The sequence below is a fragment of the Sorex fumeus genome, unplaced genomic scaffold, assembly GCF_029834395.1.
Source record: "Sorex fumeus unplaced genomic scaffold, SorFum_2.1 ptg000128l, whole genome shotgun sequence".
Lineage (NCBI taxonomy): Eukaryota > Metazoa > Chordata > Mammalia > Eulipotyphla > Soricidae > Sorex > Sorex fumeus.
The window spans coordinates 12,784,830-12,801,994 of NW_026606185.1; the positions used below are offsets into that span (position 1 = coordinate 12,784,830).

A 17,165-nucleotide genomic window follows, 5' to 3' on the forward strand; every position below is an offset into this window, starting at 1 on the left:
CATGATGAACTGTTGTCCATGTTTCCCTGTATTTGCTTCAGGACATAAAACCATGTCCCTTGAGTTATCAGGCATAAATACCTTTCGGTTGTCTGATTTATTGAGACCTTCTAACCCATTTTTTTGTGTTCTGTGTGTGATTTCAGTGGGAGAACCGATCAACCATGAGGCCTGGGATTGGCTGCACAAGGTGGTGGGTGACAGCAAGTGTACGCTAGTAGATACCTGGTGGCAGACAGGTGAGAGTCCCCAAGGAGGAGGGAGCAAGAGCTGACTTGGGAGGGCATTCTGACAGCTGGATGCTTCATGTTAGTGAACGCAGAACATCATCACCACCAATGCTTTCTTATGGAACAGGAGGGGCTTGGAAACATGATAGATAACCACCAACACTAGCTGACTGGCTCCAGGGGCTGTGTAGACATCATCAGTCACCACCAACACTAGCTGATGGATCCAGGCAGGCTACATAGACCCATCACCACCTTTGCTTCAAGTCCTCTATGTGGTATTGACTGCCTGGTATCTGGAATTAGATAGCTTAAAGGCTGGACACATTTCCTACTAAGAGATTTGGGTTGTGCCCAGGCTTTTCTGAGCCTCTGTGATCTTGATTATGAATGAGTTGTGCTACCTCTGAGCTCTGGCTGAGGGTGAAAGAGAGTAAAGATGTTCAGCATTATCCTCGTAGGTGCCCCTTTCTCAACCAGGAGAGTCCCTCTGAGAGAGGGGCCTATAGTTTCAGAAATGATGAATCCACATTTAACTTTCAGTGGGAAAGGACATTCTTAGTGTGACATTTTGTTTTCTCTTTAGTATTTGATATACTAGAGAGTTTGGGGGAAAACCCCACTCCTGAGGTAATCAGAGTGGTAGGTTTCTGAGGGCTCCTCCTTGGAGCAATCAAAAGTCAGATGCCCCGCACAGCTCTGCAGTCAGGAAGGAGGAGGACTGACTCACTGAAGGCCTATGCTGGTCAGTGGAGACAAGCACCAGGGAATGCAATGAGAATGATTCTGGGCACCATATCTAGTCAGCGTAGGAAATGTTGGTTTGGAACAGTGAACATCCTCTGTCTGCTCTTGCGCGTGGTGGGCTGTGTCATCCCCCATGAAGAGATTCCACGTCAGCTGGAACCAGAAGTAGGAAGCACCATTTGACTCTGGGGATCTCAGCTCCTGCCCCAGTGCCCGCTGCTGTGGGCCTCTCTGGTTCTCACAGTGGAGGGGCAGCCTAGTTTGCCTCTGGGAACCCAGAGCCAGGGTCAGTTCAGTCCTGTTCTGTTTGGATAGACAGAGTATGGAGTGTCTGTCCAAACCCCTGTGAGGGCACTATTCTTCATAAACGAGTCCTCACCCGTGTCCAATGTGTGTCCCCTCCCCAGAGACAGGCGGCATCTGCATTGCTCCTCGGCCCTCGGAAGAAGGGGCAGAGATCCTCTCCGGCATGGCCATGAGGCCCTTCTTTGGCATCGTGCCTGTTCTCCTGGATGACCAGGTGTGTCCAGCCTCCCCAGGGCCTCACCCTCCCCTCATAACAGTTGAACAGAGAAACTCTTCAGCACCTGAGTGGAGGGGGCACATGAGCCATCACTGAACCCTCCAGCGCCTAGGTCCTTGCAGAGGGGAAATTTCTAGAAGGCTCTAGGGGCTCCTTGGGGGAGGTCTTGTTTCCCTGCTCCACACCAGCCTGCCTATGCTCTCATACTGTGTCCACATTTATAGGGGAACGTCGTGGAGGGCGGGGATGTCTCTGGGGCCCTGTGCCTTTCCCAGCCGTGGCCAGGCATGGCCAGGACCATCTATGGAGACCACCAGAGGTTCATGGATGCCTATTTCAGGGCTTACCCAGGTGAGCGTGAATGCATCAGGCCTATTTCCCACCCTGCTAGTGTTCGTCATTGAGAAAATGCATTAACACATTCTGTTTGTTGAGTGGAGGGTGGAAATTAGATGCAGACTCTTTGAGGCACCAGTTGAGCACTATTCTTTGCCTCCCCGGGGGGTTCAGTGGAAGTGTCCCAAACATCCTTTAGCATTGGATTCTGGCATGTGCTTAAGCTTTTAAGAAGGAAAAGTGAAGAAGCCACGTTTGACCATGATCGTGATGCCAGTGGTCTTCTTCCAGTTGGTGTTGATTTTTTCCCATTGGCTCTTGGACTCTGACCTGGAGCTGGCAGGTGCAGAGTTCCTGTTGGAACTGTCACCTTCAGTCTCAGACTAATCTGCAGTGGGGACACCTTGCTTGAGGGGCCTTGCACATGCCCCCCTACATAGCAGGACTTTACTTGGTGTCACTGCTGAATTGCCAGAATATTTGCCTTCTCTCTCACACAGCCAGGAGGGCAGTTTCAAGGTGCCTCCTGTCTCCTGGGACCAGGGGACTTCAGGAGAAGGCAGCAGGGCCACAGCAAGGTGCTGGACTTTAGCTCTTCATAACTGTCTTCTGCTCTTGTCTTTATTTTTTAAAAACCCATAGACTATGAAATATACTTTATTAACTTAAGTATGAAATTTAGTGGTATTAAATGCATTCATATTGCTATGCCATAATCACTATCATCTATGTCCAGAATTTTTCATTTTATACGCATTAAACAATAACTTCCCATTCTTTCTTCCACATTCTCTGTAAGTACTATTCTACTTGCCATTTCTATTTATTTTTAATTTTTTAAGGTAGCATAATTTACACAGTTGTAGTTGAGCTTCAGATGTACATTGTTCCAGCCCCAGTCCTACTCCCAGTGTGAACTTCCCCCCACCAGCCTCGTGCCCTCCCACCTGCCAGCCTGCCTCCTTGACAAGCACATTTTAAAGTTGGTTGTTGCAGTTTGGATCTCATGATTTCAGTGCTGTTGACTCTATGGTTCAGGTGTTAGCCTACACCACAGCTTTACACCATCAATGTTACAGCCACTGGCTCCTACCCCTATTACTTCTCATCCGCCTCTTCTTACACCCCCCCCCCTTTCTTTCCTTTCCTATGCTTCTCCTTTCTATAATCTAAGGTCCAGAACTTTCTTCCATAGTGAAAGGGTGGCCCCTGGGTTCTGCCTTGAGTCCTCCTGCCCCCTCCCAGGGAAGGGGATCAGAGTGCTCCCACTGAGACTCCTTGCTGTGACTTAGGCTACTACTTCACGGGAGACGGTGCCTACCGCACTGAGGGTGGCTATTACCAGATCACAGGGCGCATGGATGATGTCATCAACATCAGCGGGCATCGATTGGGCACCGCGGAGATCGAGGATGCGTTGGTGAGCATGGGCCAGCCTTGTCCCTTACAGCTCAAGTGCATCCATGTAGGTGCTGCTTGCCTTGGGGTTGGAGCAGCTGCCTGCGCCCTGGGTTCATCCTCTCACCATCAAACTGTGACTAATGCTTCTGTTCTGCACAGGCAAACCACCCCTCGGTGCCCGAGTCAGCTGTCATTGGCTACCCCCATGACATCAAAGGCGAAGGTGAGCACACTCCCAGGGAGCACCTTGACTGGTGATAGACTTTGAGTGCTTGAGGCTTTTCGTGGGAAGTCTATTGGCTTTCTCCTCTTTCTTGGGGAGCTCTGGGGTTAGGATGCTGAAGAGCACTTGTTAGACCGGGACTTGGATTTCTGAGCAATCTCTACTTGTCCTCTTTTTTTTCTTGGTTTGTTTTATTTGTTTGGGGGCCACATTCTGTGCTTACCCCTGGATCGGAGCTTAGGAATCACTCCTGGTGGGCTCAGGGAACCTTATGGGATACCTCGGAGCTAACCGAGATAAGCAGCGTGCAAGGCAGATGCCCTACCTGCTATACTATAACTCCAGCCCTGCCACTGTCCTCTGTTAAGCGCACGCACCCACACACAACTATGAGCTGCTTGGTCCTCAGTAACCTCCCAATGGCTCTCCATAGTCTGTGCCTAGTTTCATTGGGTGCCCCAGTTCTGAGGATGGAAACAGAATGCCATATACACAGCCTTTTCAGATGTGCTTGCCAGAGCCCTCAGGGCCGGCTCTACACCACTGACATGCTGGCTTCAAGCACTGGGGCCCTGGAAAGGAGTCAAACTGATGTCCTTTGACACAGTCAGGTGCTGTGGGCACTGAGAATCCACAGTTACAATGTTTTTGCCAACTTTATTCTCCACTCCAAGTTCACTGGTGCTGAATGTGTTTGCCTGGGAAGGGGAGGCGCGGGTGTGCTGTAAAGCTGCGTCCACTCCCTCAGGCGGATTCAAGTACTTATTGACCATTCCAGCCCTGCCCTGCCCTGCCCAGCCCTGCCCAGCCCTACCCTTCCCCACCCTGCCCTGCCCTGCCCTGTGAGACTGGACTCACAGCCCACCTGAGTGGCCTGAGATGGTGTGTTCTTCCTCCTGCTCTCAGAGACAGCCAATCCTAGCATGTCTCAGCTGTTATCTGCCTGCCCACCACACTTTTGTGTCATGATTTTCTCACTTTCTTTAATTTGACCCATGATAAAATTTAACCTTTGTTTAAATATCTGTATTTTTAAAAAAGGAAAAAGAGCACTAAACTGGGGGAAGGGGAAAATCTGTCTTCTACTACAAAAAAAAAGCAGAGAGAAAAATTATAACTTGGGGTGCCTTGTGTGGGCTATTCTGTCTGAGCTCAGGAGCGTGGCTGTAGAGAGGGGGAGGGGCCTGGGCTGCTCCTGTTCCTCTGGCCTTCCCAGGCTCCTTTCCCCACATCCTCAGCAGCTGTAGCTATGGCAATAGACATTTCCTTGATTTCTGTGTTAACTGCTTACATTACAAGTTAACACTTCAGGATAAACTCCAGAGCCAACTGTGACACTATGTATTTATTTGTCCTGTCCCTCTGCTGACCCTTGGTCTGAGTGATGCTCTGTTCCTCCCCCATCTCCTGGGCTCACTAACCCCCTGGCTAGAGCCTGGCAGCTACCCTGACTTCAGCCTGGCTCCTCTCCTTGGCTAGCCATGGCTCTGACTGGCTTCTGTGATGGAGGACTCCATTTGAAACTTCATTCCACATCAAGTTAAACAGTCTGAATGCTGTGTCCTGCACACTGGACCCACACCCATGGCTTTAGAACAACTTGGCCTAGTTTCCACTCACAGTCCCACATGCCTGCCCCCAGGGCATGACTGTCCCTTTGAATGGAAACAGGGAAAGGCCTTTCAGGTTGTCACCAGAGAATCCCACTGGCTTCAAGGGCCATATGAATGAATAGACCTTTGGGTCTGTAGTGATTACTGAAGATGTCCGTGATGGCTGACGGCAAACCTTTGCTTTTTCTTCCAGCTGCATTTGCCTTTATTGTATTGAAAGATGATGAAGGTGACACAGAAGTGTTGTTGAATGAGCTCAGGTCAGCAGTGGCCACCAAGATCGCCAAATATGCTGTGCCTGACCAGATGTTGGTAAGTAGATGTCCCCTCGGCGAGCTGGACCCTGCAGTGAGCCTATCCAGCTGCAGCAAGACCCTCACCAGCTGTTCAGTCCTGCAGAGAGGCACATTCTGTTGCTCAGATTTCAGGGAGACCTGAGATACCCCATCTCCTGCCCCCAGGGGAACTGAGCTTTTCCAAAGAGTTTAGAGCCCAGAGCAGTTCTTAATGCATTGCCACTGCCATTGCTGTCCAAAGAGCCAAAAAGATCTTCAGTGTAAAATTTTGAAATGCTAATTAACACCAGGACATTTTTCCCTGAAGGAACACTCAACTTTTAGGTAAGACAAAACCAACTACACCCCAGAGCCAGGAGTGGAGATGAACTTTGGCATTCCAGTGGTTCTGTTGCTCCCTGGAAGAAACTCTAGTATTGGCAGGGAGATGATAGGAGCAGGTTAAAAACGAGAGGCCATCCTGGGTGGAAGGTTTGAGCGTGACTCATGGTTGAATCTATCCTTTGGATCCAAATTATATGAAAATAGGACCAGAGACCACAAAGCCCCATCCCCACCCCACCCCCATTCTGGGGTGGGCACACTCATTCACCCTTCACTGGTGACTTGAAGCCACCAGGCCACACCCACACAACCCTTCCTTGCTAGGTCGTGAAACGTCTTCCTAAGACTCGGTCTGGAAAGGTCATGCGGAGGCTCCTGAGAAAGATAGTGACAGGCGGGACTCAAGATCTTGGGGATACCACCACCCTCGAGGACCCCAGCGTCATCAAGGAAATTCTGAATGCCTACCAGAAGTACCAAGACAAGCGTCAGAAGACCCACTGACCGGCAAGCCCATGCCTTTGTCTTGCCCTTCCAGAGAGTACCCCGCGGCTGGCCTTCTCTGCAGCCCAGAAGCTGTCGTCTTCAGTATCTGATCCACACTGCCGTGATGCCAAGTCTGCTCCAGAATCCCCTCTCCCCTTCTGTTGTGAAGTGACAGAGATGTTCTGTCAGCTATGGCTGACACTATTCCCCTGATCCTGATTCTTGTTCCTTAAAATGAGAAGTCATGAAAAGCCATTGCTCTCCACCTGAGTGTCACGGCTGACCAAACAAGGGGAAAGCTGGCAGAGCGTTTCTTAGCATCAGTGACTTCAATGGCACACAGTCATTTTCCAGGTAGATAATGCAGAGATGTTATTTTTGCATTTTTATATTTCAGAGGAACAATGTCCAAGCACACACAGGAAAATGTGATTTTAGACATGCTCGAAGTAACATTTAGAATTAAGGAAATCCCTCTTTTTTGCCTCTGCACCTGGGGAAACTGTGGAAAGAACCTTGAAGTTCTTGGCAACCATTTTTGGTGTATAGTCCTACCTCCCTTGGTTTGTTTATCATGAAATTAATAACCTAAAAACTGTGGTATGAATATGACTGTCTTTTCATTCCTAAGTGACTCCAGTTGCTTGTTCTATGATCTAGAAGCTGTTATCTGGATAAATAACCCCCTTCCCACCTTGGATTCCTCTTGATAGAACAGCATGCTCCAAGTATGTGGGCTTGTCGAGGTGTAAAATCAGGTGATTAGGTGGAGCATAATCATGGTCCTTGCAAATCCTGCCTAATGGTGGTAAGCACCTTTATGTGAGTCTTGGAATCTGTCTGACAAGTCTCACTCTCAGTCTTAATGTGCCTTAATTCCTCTGAACATTTAGCTAGGTGGTAGAAGTCGTTCAGTTACAAAGTGCAGCTTCTTCAGGCAAGCATGCTGGTGGGGGGAGTCTAGGGGGCCTTCTGTGCTGGGTTCCTGTGGACAGAGAAACGTCACCCTGGCCTTGCCCCTGCAATGGTGTTTAGGAGTATGGGACAAGGGTTGGGAGCTGAGCGACTTTGAGGGCCATGGAAGTGCTGGTCTACCAGGTAACTGAATATGCCTTTGGCATTGATGGGTGGCATTGATTATGGCACAGCTCTCAACATAGTCTGTGCTTATGATACTTGGTAGCCTCAGGACCTACCTGTTTGTGCTGGGCCTAGCAGTCGGTGGGCATGGTGCTATATGTGAAATGGGTTTTATATCATGTGAGTGACAGGGTCTCAGAATTATACCTATGGCACTTCAAATAAAGCTTTATTTTATTCCATCTCTTCTGTGTGCGACAATGTCTTCAATCTTAGAATGCTGTTTTTCACTTTTCTTGTGAAATATAATTCTCAGACAAATCTAGCAGGGGCCTGTTCATTCAGAAGAAAAATACTTGAAAAAAAATCTATCCTCTTATAGGAGTTCAATCAGTTCACACCTCTCTGAGGGCTATATTTTGTTGTTTTATTTTGTTTTGACTATTACTAGTATTTTATTTTATGGTTACTTTTAGGTCACCTTTTATTGTTTTTTTTTATTTTTATTAGTGAAACACCATGAGGTACAGTTGTAGACTTACAATTTTTTGTGCCTGGGTTTCAGTTATACAATGATCGAGTACCCATCCCTCCACCAGTGCCCATTCTCCATCACCAATGATCCCAGTACCCCTCCCACCCACCCCCATCCCCCCATCCCCCCATCCCACTCTGCCTCTGTGGAAGAGCATTCTCTGGGCTATATTTTTTGAAAATTGCCTGATTCAAGATTAGTGTGCTCATCCACACACCAGCCATGTGTGGCTATAAAGTTCTAGGTGGGAAATAAAGAATAAGAGGATAAATGTTCAGTTCTTTGATTGCAGAACTGAAGTCCACCTGCTCAGTCAGCCCAGGTGGTGACTGCAATAGACAAGGTAGATGCACATTCCCAGTACCACCAATGACTGTCAGTGCTGTTTTGGACCACAGATGGAAATGGGGGTACAGTAGTGACTCCAAGGCAGTCAGAAGCAGCACCACCACCTGGGGACATGAAAAGCACAGCTTGTTTGAGGGAGAGACTTCAGATCGCAGGTTATCCCTACAAGAGAAGTGAGAGAATGAGATTTTCTATATCCTTCAACAAATGAAGAAGAAGATTTAGAAAAACGTGCTGAGTTTTCAACAGGAGGTGAAAGCCCAAATCGCCACCCACAGAATCTGTCTCCTGAGCTGGGCCAGGATGACTGTTCCCAGTGATAGCATTTACGTGCCCCTGGGACAAGGGGAGGGAAGCTGGGGGGACTCCCAGGGGTATCTCTATGATAGATTGTAAATTTGCTGGAAGGCCACTTTCTAGCCAAAGATGTGGTTTTGTGCCTCCAAAAGTAAAAGAAGTAAGAAGTGGCGCAGAACTCAAATAGTCTGGTCACACACACCTCTGTAATGTGTGTCTGCAGGAGCAGATGGAACACACGTATAAACACAGGTTGTTTAACTTCTCTTTCAGTAACACCACCTTAATTTCTGTTGAGAACCATACTCATATTGTCCCCTCTGTCAGTGGTCCACCGTTCTCTGCTAGAGGGTTCATGATGGTCATTCAAGGATCCCAGTCTTTGGCCTAAGTGACATGTAAGGTGTTGTCATGTCACAGAGCCACTAAGAAACAAACATGGAGACAGCACTGGAAAGATTGTGGCCCACTTACTCGGGGCAAGGCTGCTTGAAGAAATGGCAAAAAGAAATGGTGAAGCGGGGAGGCTTGTCCAAGCTGCACAGACCTGCCTACCCCTGTACTTCTGCTTTGGGTTTTTGGTCATGAGTGAAATGTTCCAATGAAGATCCAACGAAAAGTGGCTGAGAAGCAGAGAAGGCAGAGAATCTCTTTTGGCGAGGAGACACAGAGAAGGGGTGTGACTGAAATTTGGAGATGGTTTTCTGGAACACTGTGTACCTTTTCCTGCAAGTGTGACCTGTTAAGTTTGTAATAACCATAAATCTCCAGACAAACAATACTTAGATTCAGAAAGAAGCAGTTGCACTTAGATGGTACCTTTGAAGAATAAAATTCCTTTAAAATGACTAGAACCAATTGTCATGCCTAAGGTAAGATGCAGTCTTTTAACATAATTCCAGAAGAGAAACACATATTTATATAAATATAAAACATTTTACATTCATGTAAGTATAAAATAGCATGTCTACTATTCATTATATTCTGGGGGATGCTGAAGATGAACCCAGGATATTATACTTACAGGGCTCTGAGTACTCGTCCACTGAGCTACATCCCCAGCCCTTGAGTCAAGCTGCACAGTATTTACCCTTAGGGAAATTCCGAGCTAAATAAGCATGTTCTCATTTTGGTTTGCCCACAGAAGCTGAGTTTATGGTAAAGAAAGGCCTCCCCACCGCTTGTACCAAGGACTAGTGGAGACTCCTCTGTGGAATTACATGAACTGTCAATTCTGACTTGCAACCACTCTGTCCACCACCCTCCCTTGTGATAACCAACTTTGGCAACAAGGACAGAAATTTTTCTACTACCTATTGATGGGGGGGTGCATTTTCACCTCCATAACCCCATTTCATTTTCACATCACTGTCTGAGGCATATTTTATTTCCACAGTCCAGAAGAGGAGGAAGTGGCAAAGGTCAAGTCTGTACCCTGACTTCACCTTTACACTGAAGGTTTGGCTCCTCAACATCATAACTTATTTGACTTAATTTTATTATTTCATTCATTATAGGAATCTCTCCCACAAAGATGGCGTGGGGGAAAGCAGGGACCACTCCCTGCTCTGCTCAGCCTATGATTTCATTAACAAACTCTATTTTACTTTATTTTTTGGGTCACATCTAGATGTGCGCAGGGCTTATTCCTGACAGAGCTTTTGGGAGTATATGTAGTGATCTGGATGAATCCTGGATTGGCTGCATGTAAGACAAGTGCCCTACTTGTGTTATCACCCTGGCCTAACAAGTGCAGCACACTTTTGTGCTCTGAGTAGCTCTGTGGATAGGGGAAAATTGCTGCTGAAGTCCAGGTAAAAAAATTTTCCTGGAGATAGTAATTTTTAGAGGGATAGAGGTGATTATACCATATGGGATGCTGGGAATCGAACCCGGGTCAGTCATGTGCAAGGCAAACGCCCTATCCGCTGTGCTATCACTCCAACCCCCAAACAAGCTTTTCTTGAGGATGTCTCTCATGTCCATCTTCCCTTGCTTGTTGCTTAGGCCATCCAAAAGGGTTCCCCAAAGGGAACCAATGTGAGATTTTGTGAATTTTTAAAAAATTTTATTTTGTTTTACTTTTATAAATTTGTTCACAATAATTCATTATATTTAATATTCAAATACCAACCCCAACACAAATCACTGTCACTGTCACTGTCCTCCCATTGTTCATTGATTTGATCGAGCAGGCGCAGTAACATTGTGAGACTTGTTACTGTGTTTGGCATATTGAATACGTCACAGGTAGCTTGCCAGGCTTTGCCATGCAGGCGAGATACTCTTGGTAGCTTGCTGGGCTCTCCGAGAGGGGCAGAGAAATTAAACTTGGGTTGGCCCTGTCAGCCGCATGCAAGGCAAATGCCCTACCTGCTGGGCTATCGCCCCAACAAAAGTACATTTAATATTTAATATAAACACAAATACATTTAATAATAACACAAATTACATTTAATATTCAAATACCAACCCCAACACAAGATCCAGCACCCATTCATGATGAAAACTCTCACCAAAATGAGTATAGAAGGGACCTTCCTCAATATAGTCAAAGCCACCTACCACAAGTCTATAGCAAGAATCATTCTCAGTGGGGAAAAAGATCATCCCTCTAAGATCAGGGACAAGACAAGGATGCCCACTATAACCACTTCTGTTCAATATAGTACTGGAAGTACTTGCAATAGCGATTAGACAAGAAAAAGACATTAAGGGCATCCAGATAGGAAAGGAAGAAATCAAGCTCTCACTATTCCCAGATTATAAACAAACACAAAAACAAACACTGTCTCCCCATTGTTCATCGATTTGCTCAAGCGAGCTCAGTAATGTCTCCATTTTTTGAAACTTGTTTTTACCATGTTTGGCAAATTGAATACATCACGGGTAGCTTGCCAGGCTTTGCTGTGAGGGCGAGATACTCTCAGTAGCTTGCTTGGCTCTCTGAGAAGGACCGAGGAATCGAACCTGGCTTGGCCAGTCTGGCTGCACACAAGGCAAACGCCCTACTGCTGTGCTATCGCTCCAGCCCATGCAGATTATATGATACTATATTTCAGGACCCCATAACTTCTACCAAGAAACTCCTAGAAACAATAGATTTGTATAGTAAAGTCACAGACTATAAAATCAACAACCAAAAGTCCACGGCCTTCCTATACACAAATAATGAGAGAGAAGAAAGTGACATGAAGAAAGCAATCCCTTTCACAATTATGCTTCAGAAAATCAAGTACCTTGGAATTAGCTTAACTAAGGAGGTGAAGGACCTGTACAGAGAAAACTACAAAACTAAATAAAAGAGGATGCAAGCTTTCCGCCACCCAAGCCGAGCCGGTCTCTCTCCCTAAATCCCCAGGTCAGTTTTGGCGCCGTTTCTCTGACCCCCGGGACTTTGGATTGCACCGCGCAAACCCCGGACGCCGGACAACAAAGTTGATCAGAGCCTCTCTGCCTCTCCCTTTCCACCGCCCAAGCTGAGCTGGTCTCTTCTCCCCACCCAGTCTTTTCTCCCGGGACACATACCAGTTAGCTGTAGGGGTGTGGCCACTTTAGAAGTGGGCGTGGCTTTTTAAAAGTGGGCGTGGCCTAATTTTCGGTGGGCAGCCGCAGGTAGTTTACATAAATCAAGAAATCTTATCCCTACACCTACACAACAACATGAAGAAACAACGCAAATCTCCGCCACAGGGAGACCACGAGGAAATAAGTCCAGAAGCCTCACTAGGTGCTAGCCACCTTAGGGACCTCTCTGACAAGGAATTCAGATATGAAGTCATTAAGTGGGCCTCTCTGACAAGGAATTCAGATATGAAGTCATTAAGATGTTCAATCAACTCGATGAAACAGTAGACAGATATCAGCTAAATTGAAAGAGGACATGAAAGAAACAATCGATCGCACAATCGACAAAATACAGCAAGAAATGAGAGCCGAAATTGGAAAGCTTCGCACAGAAATGGCATGCATCACAGATTCCCTAGATGAAGTCAAAAACTCACTCTCTGCCCTCAAAAATAGAATGACCACAGCTGAGGAAAGAATCAGAGACCTTGAAGATCAGCCGCACCAAGCCAACAAGCAACAACAATCAGTGGAAAAGGACCTCAAAATAGCTCTACAGAGAATCAGAGTCCTACGAGACGATTCCAAAAGAAACAACATTAGAATCATTGGACTACCAGAAGCTCAGGGTAACAATCCCAATGAAAAAACCACGCTTAAACAAATCATCGCCGAGAAATTCCCAGAGCTCCACAATACAGCCATTTAGATTCAAGAAGCCCAAAGGGTGCCAGCTAAAAGAGACCCCAACAGAAACACTCCAAGACATATTATAGTTAGAATGATCGATGCTGCCGATAGAGACACAATACTGCAAGCAGCAAGGGCAAAAAAGGAAATCACATACAAAGGAGCACCCCTTAGATTCACAGCAGACCTATCAGAGGAAACCCTACAAGCCCGAAGGCAGTGGCGAGATATAGTCAAAAAAACTCACGGAAAAGAATGCTTCACCAAGAATACTCTATCCGGCTAAACTCTCACTCAAAATCGAAGGAACGCTACACTATTTTCTAGATAAACAGCAGCTCAGGAACTTCATAGACTCAAAACCAAACCTAAAACAAGGCCTAAAGGGGCTACTATAAGACAAGACAAACCCTACAACCACAACACACCCGCACAGAAACATGACACAAAACCCCATAACCATACTCTCTCTCAATGTCAACGGTCTCAATTCACCATTTAAGAGATACAGTGTGGCTAAATGGATACAGAGACAGAACCCAACATTCTGCTGCCTACAAGAAACTCATCTCAACACTCAGAGCAAACATAGACTCAAAGTCAAAGGATGGAAAACAATCCTGCAAGCAAACAGCTCCTGCAAAAAAGCTGGGGTGGCCATACTAGTATTCGACAACGTTAATTTCACCTTGAAAAAGACTAGAAGGGACAGTGAAGGCTATTTTCTCTTCATCAGGGGATACGTACAACAGGAAGAAATCACACTCTTAAATGTATATGCACCGAATGAGGGAACAGCTAAATATTTAAAACAACTGCTAGCAGATTTTAAGGTGGACATTACAAGCAACACAAAAGTACTTGGAGACTTCAACATTGCCCTATCACCTCTGGACAGATCAACAAAAACAAAACCCAGGAAGGAATCATTGGCTTTGAAAGAAGAAATAGAAGAGAGAGGGCTTATAGACCTTTACAGGGCTTTACACCCCAAAAAGAAAGAATACACATTCTTCTCTAGTGCACACGGAACATTTTCCAAAATAGACCATGTGCTAGGACACAAAACATACCTCAACAGAATCAGGAAGATAGAAATAGTATCAGCCATCTTTTCAGACCATGATGCACTGAGGATAGAAGTGAATCACACTCAGACACGGAGAACCAAATCAAACACCTGGAAGTTAAACAACTCAATGCTGAACAACGAGTGGGTCAGGAATGAAGTTAAGGACGAAATCAAAAGATACTTGGAAACAAATGAGAATGAAGACACGAGCTACCAGAACCTATGGGATGCAGCGAAAGCCGTATTAAGTGGAAAATTTATAGCTCTGCAAGCATACCTTAGGTCTGTAGAAACGATGCACATAAACAACTTGACCTCACAGCTCAAGATCTTAGAAAAGGATCAACAGAAAGAGCCTAAATCAGGCAGAAGGAAAGAGATTATAAAACTTAGAGCAGAAATCAATGACATGGAAAGCAATCCCATTCACAATTGTGCCCCAGAAAATCAAGTACCTAGGAATCACCTAAGGAAGTAAAGGACCTGTACAAAGAAAACTACAAAACGCTACTTCAGGAAATAAGAGGACACGAGGAAATGGAAAAATATCCCCTGTACATGAATCAGGAGAATTAACATTGTAAAAATGGCAATACTTCCCAAAGCACTGTATAAATTTAACGCAATCCCTATTAGGATACCCATGACATTCTTCAAAGAAGTGGAGCAAACACTCCTAAAATTTATATGGAACAATAAGCCCCCAAGAATAGCTAAAGCAATTCTTGGGAAAAAGAAAATGGGAGGAATCAACCTCCCTAACTTCAAACTCTACTACAAGGCAGTAATAATTAAAAATCTGGAAAAACCCGAGTGCCCAAGAACAGATGACTGGTTAAAGAAACTCTGGTACATCTACACAATTAAATACTATGTCACTGTCACTGTTCTCCCATTGTTCATCGATTTTGCTCAAGCGGGCCCAGTAATGTCTCCATTTTGAGACTTGTTGTTACTGTGTTTGGCATATTGAATACGTGACGGGTAGCTTGCCAGTCTTTGCCATGCGGTCGAGATACTCTCGGTAGCTTTCCAAGCTCTCCAAGAGGGGTGGAGGAATCGAACCCAGCTCGGCCGGGGTGGCTGCGTGCAAGGCAAACACCCTACCACTGTACTATCACTCCAGCCCAGAATACTATGTAGCTGTTAAAACAGATAAAGTCATGAAATTCGCATATAAGTGGATCAACATGGAAAGTATCATATTAAGTGAAATGAGTCAGAAAGAGAGGGACAGACATAGAAAGATTGCACTCATCTGTGGAATATAAAGTAACAGAATAGGAGACTAACACGCAAGAATAGTAGAGATAAGGACCAGGTGGTTTGCCCTACAGCCTGGAATCTGGTCTCACATGCTGGAGGAAAAGGCAGCTCAGACATAGAAGGAAACACCAAGTATTGAGTGCTGGGAAGACCCACTAGGGTTGGGAGCTGCCGAAAATAGACTGTAGACCAAACACGATGGCCACTCAACACCTCTATTGCAAAACACAATACCCAAAAGGAGAGAAAGAACAAAAGAGAATGCCCAGGCACAGAGGTGGGTTGGGGTGGGGTGGGGGAGGGGTGGGAGGGATACTGAGATCATTTGTGGTGGAGAATGGGCACTGGTGTAGGGATGGGTAACCGATCATTGTATGACTAAAACAAAAATACGAACATTTGTAAGCATGTAACAGTACCTCACGGTGATTCACTAATTTAAAAAAATTATTTTATTTTTATAAAGTTGTTCACAATAATTCATTACATTTAATATTCAAATACCAACCCCAACACCATTGCACCTTACCACCACATTTCGAATGTTTCCACCCCAAGTCCCAAACTGTGCCCCCAAAGCAGAACCGAAATAATTAATTTTGTATTGCTTATTATGAATAACCTGCTAAAATGGTCCGATAAAGTTTCCTTAGAGGAGTGTGAAGATTGTTGCATTTCACCCTGGAGCCATTCAGCCCTTGTATAAGAGACTACTAACACATTTGTTAAAGGTTGAGCCTTGTGTGCATAGGTAGAAAGATTAGATAGATAGATAGATAGATAGATAGATAGATAGATAGATAGATATTTTTCCCTCATGAGATCTATTGCCTTCTACTTTAAAACACATCCAATCTGGTGCGCTACTCTTGGTACATCAGTGGTAGACAGTATGAAAACAATCGTGTGCTCAAGGAATTCTAAAATTTAAAATGCTATTATACATCAGATTCACTTATAGGTGAGGCTTGTCCGAGCCTGTGGACAGTGAGCATGGTGGCGATTGAGTTCTGAAGTTTTTCAACTGCTGGGGCTCTGTTGGGGTGGTGAGAACACACCCACCCCTAAGTTGCCCAGATAAAAAACCTGGCACAGGGTCTGAAGGCATCTCTGCGGTTCTATGCTGCTGTCATGAATTTCTTTAGTCCAATTTATATAAGCTTTCATTTATTATTGTTTGGAGATCTTTGCCATGTAACACTATTCAACCAAATAATCAATAGAGCATTCTTGGCTCTCTGAATACTAGTGATTTTTTATATTTGCAGTGCTGTTTTACTGACTCTGTGCTTCTCTTGTTGGGTTTCTCTGTAAGGTTCCTTCGATGTGTATCTTGAAGTTGTTCTTCAGTTTTAAAAATTAGTATCTTCTTTGAATATAGTTTTTGCCTAATCTATTTTGAGGGCCTCATGCTTCTCAGATATTCAAACTTCTGACTTCAAACTAGTTTTTTTTCCTCTCTCATACTGCTTTGCTTAATTGACTGAAAGCAGACCCTGACACCAGACTTACAGGCATCCGGTTCACTTAGTAATATGACTCTGGGAACATGTGTGAGGAGTGAAACATGAAACCAATGCTGGTGTTTTATGGCCTTGATTTCACTGTGGATAACAGTTGCCACACCTGTGGCTCTCACAAGGGACCTTAATACATATATGTCCAAATCAAATCACTAAGAACCAGCCAGAATCATTGTGGCTTTGACTTTTGACTATCTTTCTGGAACTACAGATTTATCCAGAATAAAATGTGGTTGCAAACATGGGACTGATCTAGTCATCCTAGACTCTTCAAAATTCAAGTACTCCTCTCATTATTGTCTCCATCAAGAGTAAGGGTTTAGATGATTCCATCCACCATTACATGAAGAGAAAGTGTATACAGTGTTCTTAAATGTAAAAAAACCTGAATTCTAATTCATCTGATTTCACATCAAGGACCGACTCCTGCATATTATTTTGTATTTGAGTTTCTGTGTGTTTGTATTTGACACACCCAGCTGTGTTGCTAAGAATTTCTGGTTTTGTGCTCAGTAATCACTACTGGCAGACACAGGGGACCATATAGGGTACTGGGGATTGAGCCTGGATAGGCTGCAAGCAAGGCAATGCCTCACCCACTATAGTAT

At 45.2% G+C, this 17,165-nt stretch overlaps 1 protein-coding gene across 1 annotated transcript in view; it reads left to right on the plus strand.

The window, feature by feature from the left end:
* ACSS1 (acyl-CoA synthetase short chain family member 1) overlaps positions 1 to 7,501 on the plus strand; it is a 58,098-nt gene extending 50,597 nt beyond the window's left edge. The window contains exons 8-14 of the mRNA XM_056138226.1: positions 147 to 239; positions 1,385 to 1,497; positions 1,725 to 1,851; positions 3,129 to 3,256; positions 3,397 to 3,460; positions 5,267 to 5,385; positions 6,018 to 7,501. Coding sequence (XP_055994201.1) covers positions 147 to 239; positions 1,385 to 1,497; positions 1,725 to 1,851; positions 3,129 to 3,256; positions 3,397 to 3,460; positions 5,267 to 5,385; positions 6,018 to 6,197 — 824 coding nt within the window. The 3' untranslated portion in view covers positions 6,198 to 7,501. The remainder of the gene's footprint in view (positions 1 to 146; positions 240 to 1,384; positions 1,498 to 1,724; positions 1,852 to 3,128; positions 3,257 to 3,396; positions 3,461 to 5,266; positions 5,386 to 6,017) is intronic.
* The last annotated feature ends 9,664 nt before the right edge of the window (positions 7,502 to 17,165 follow it).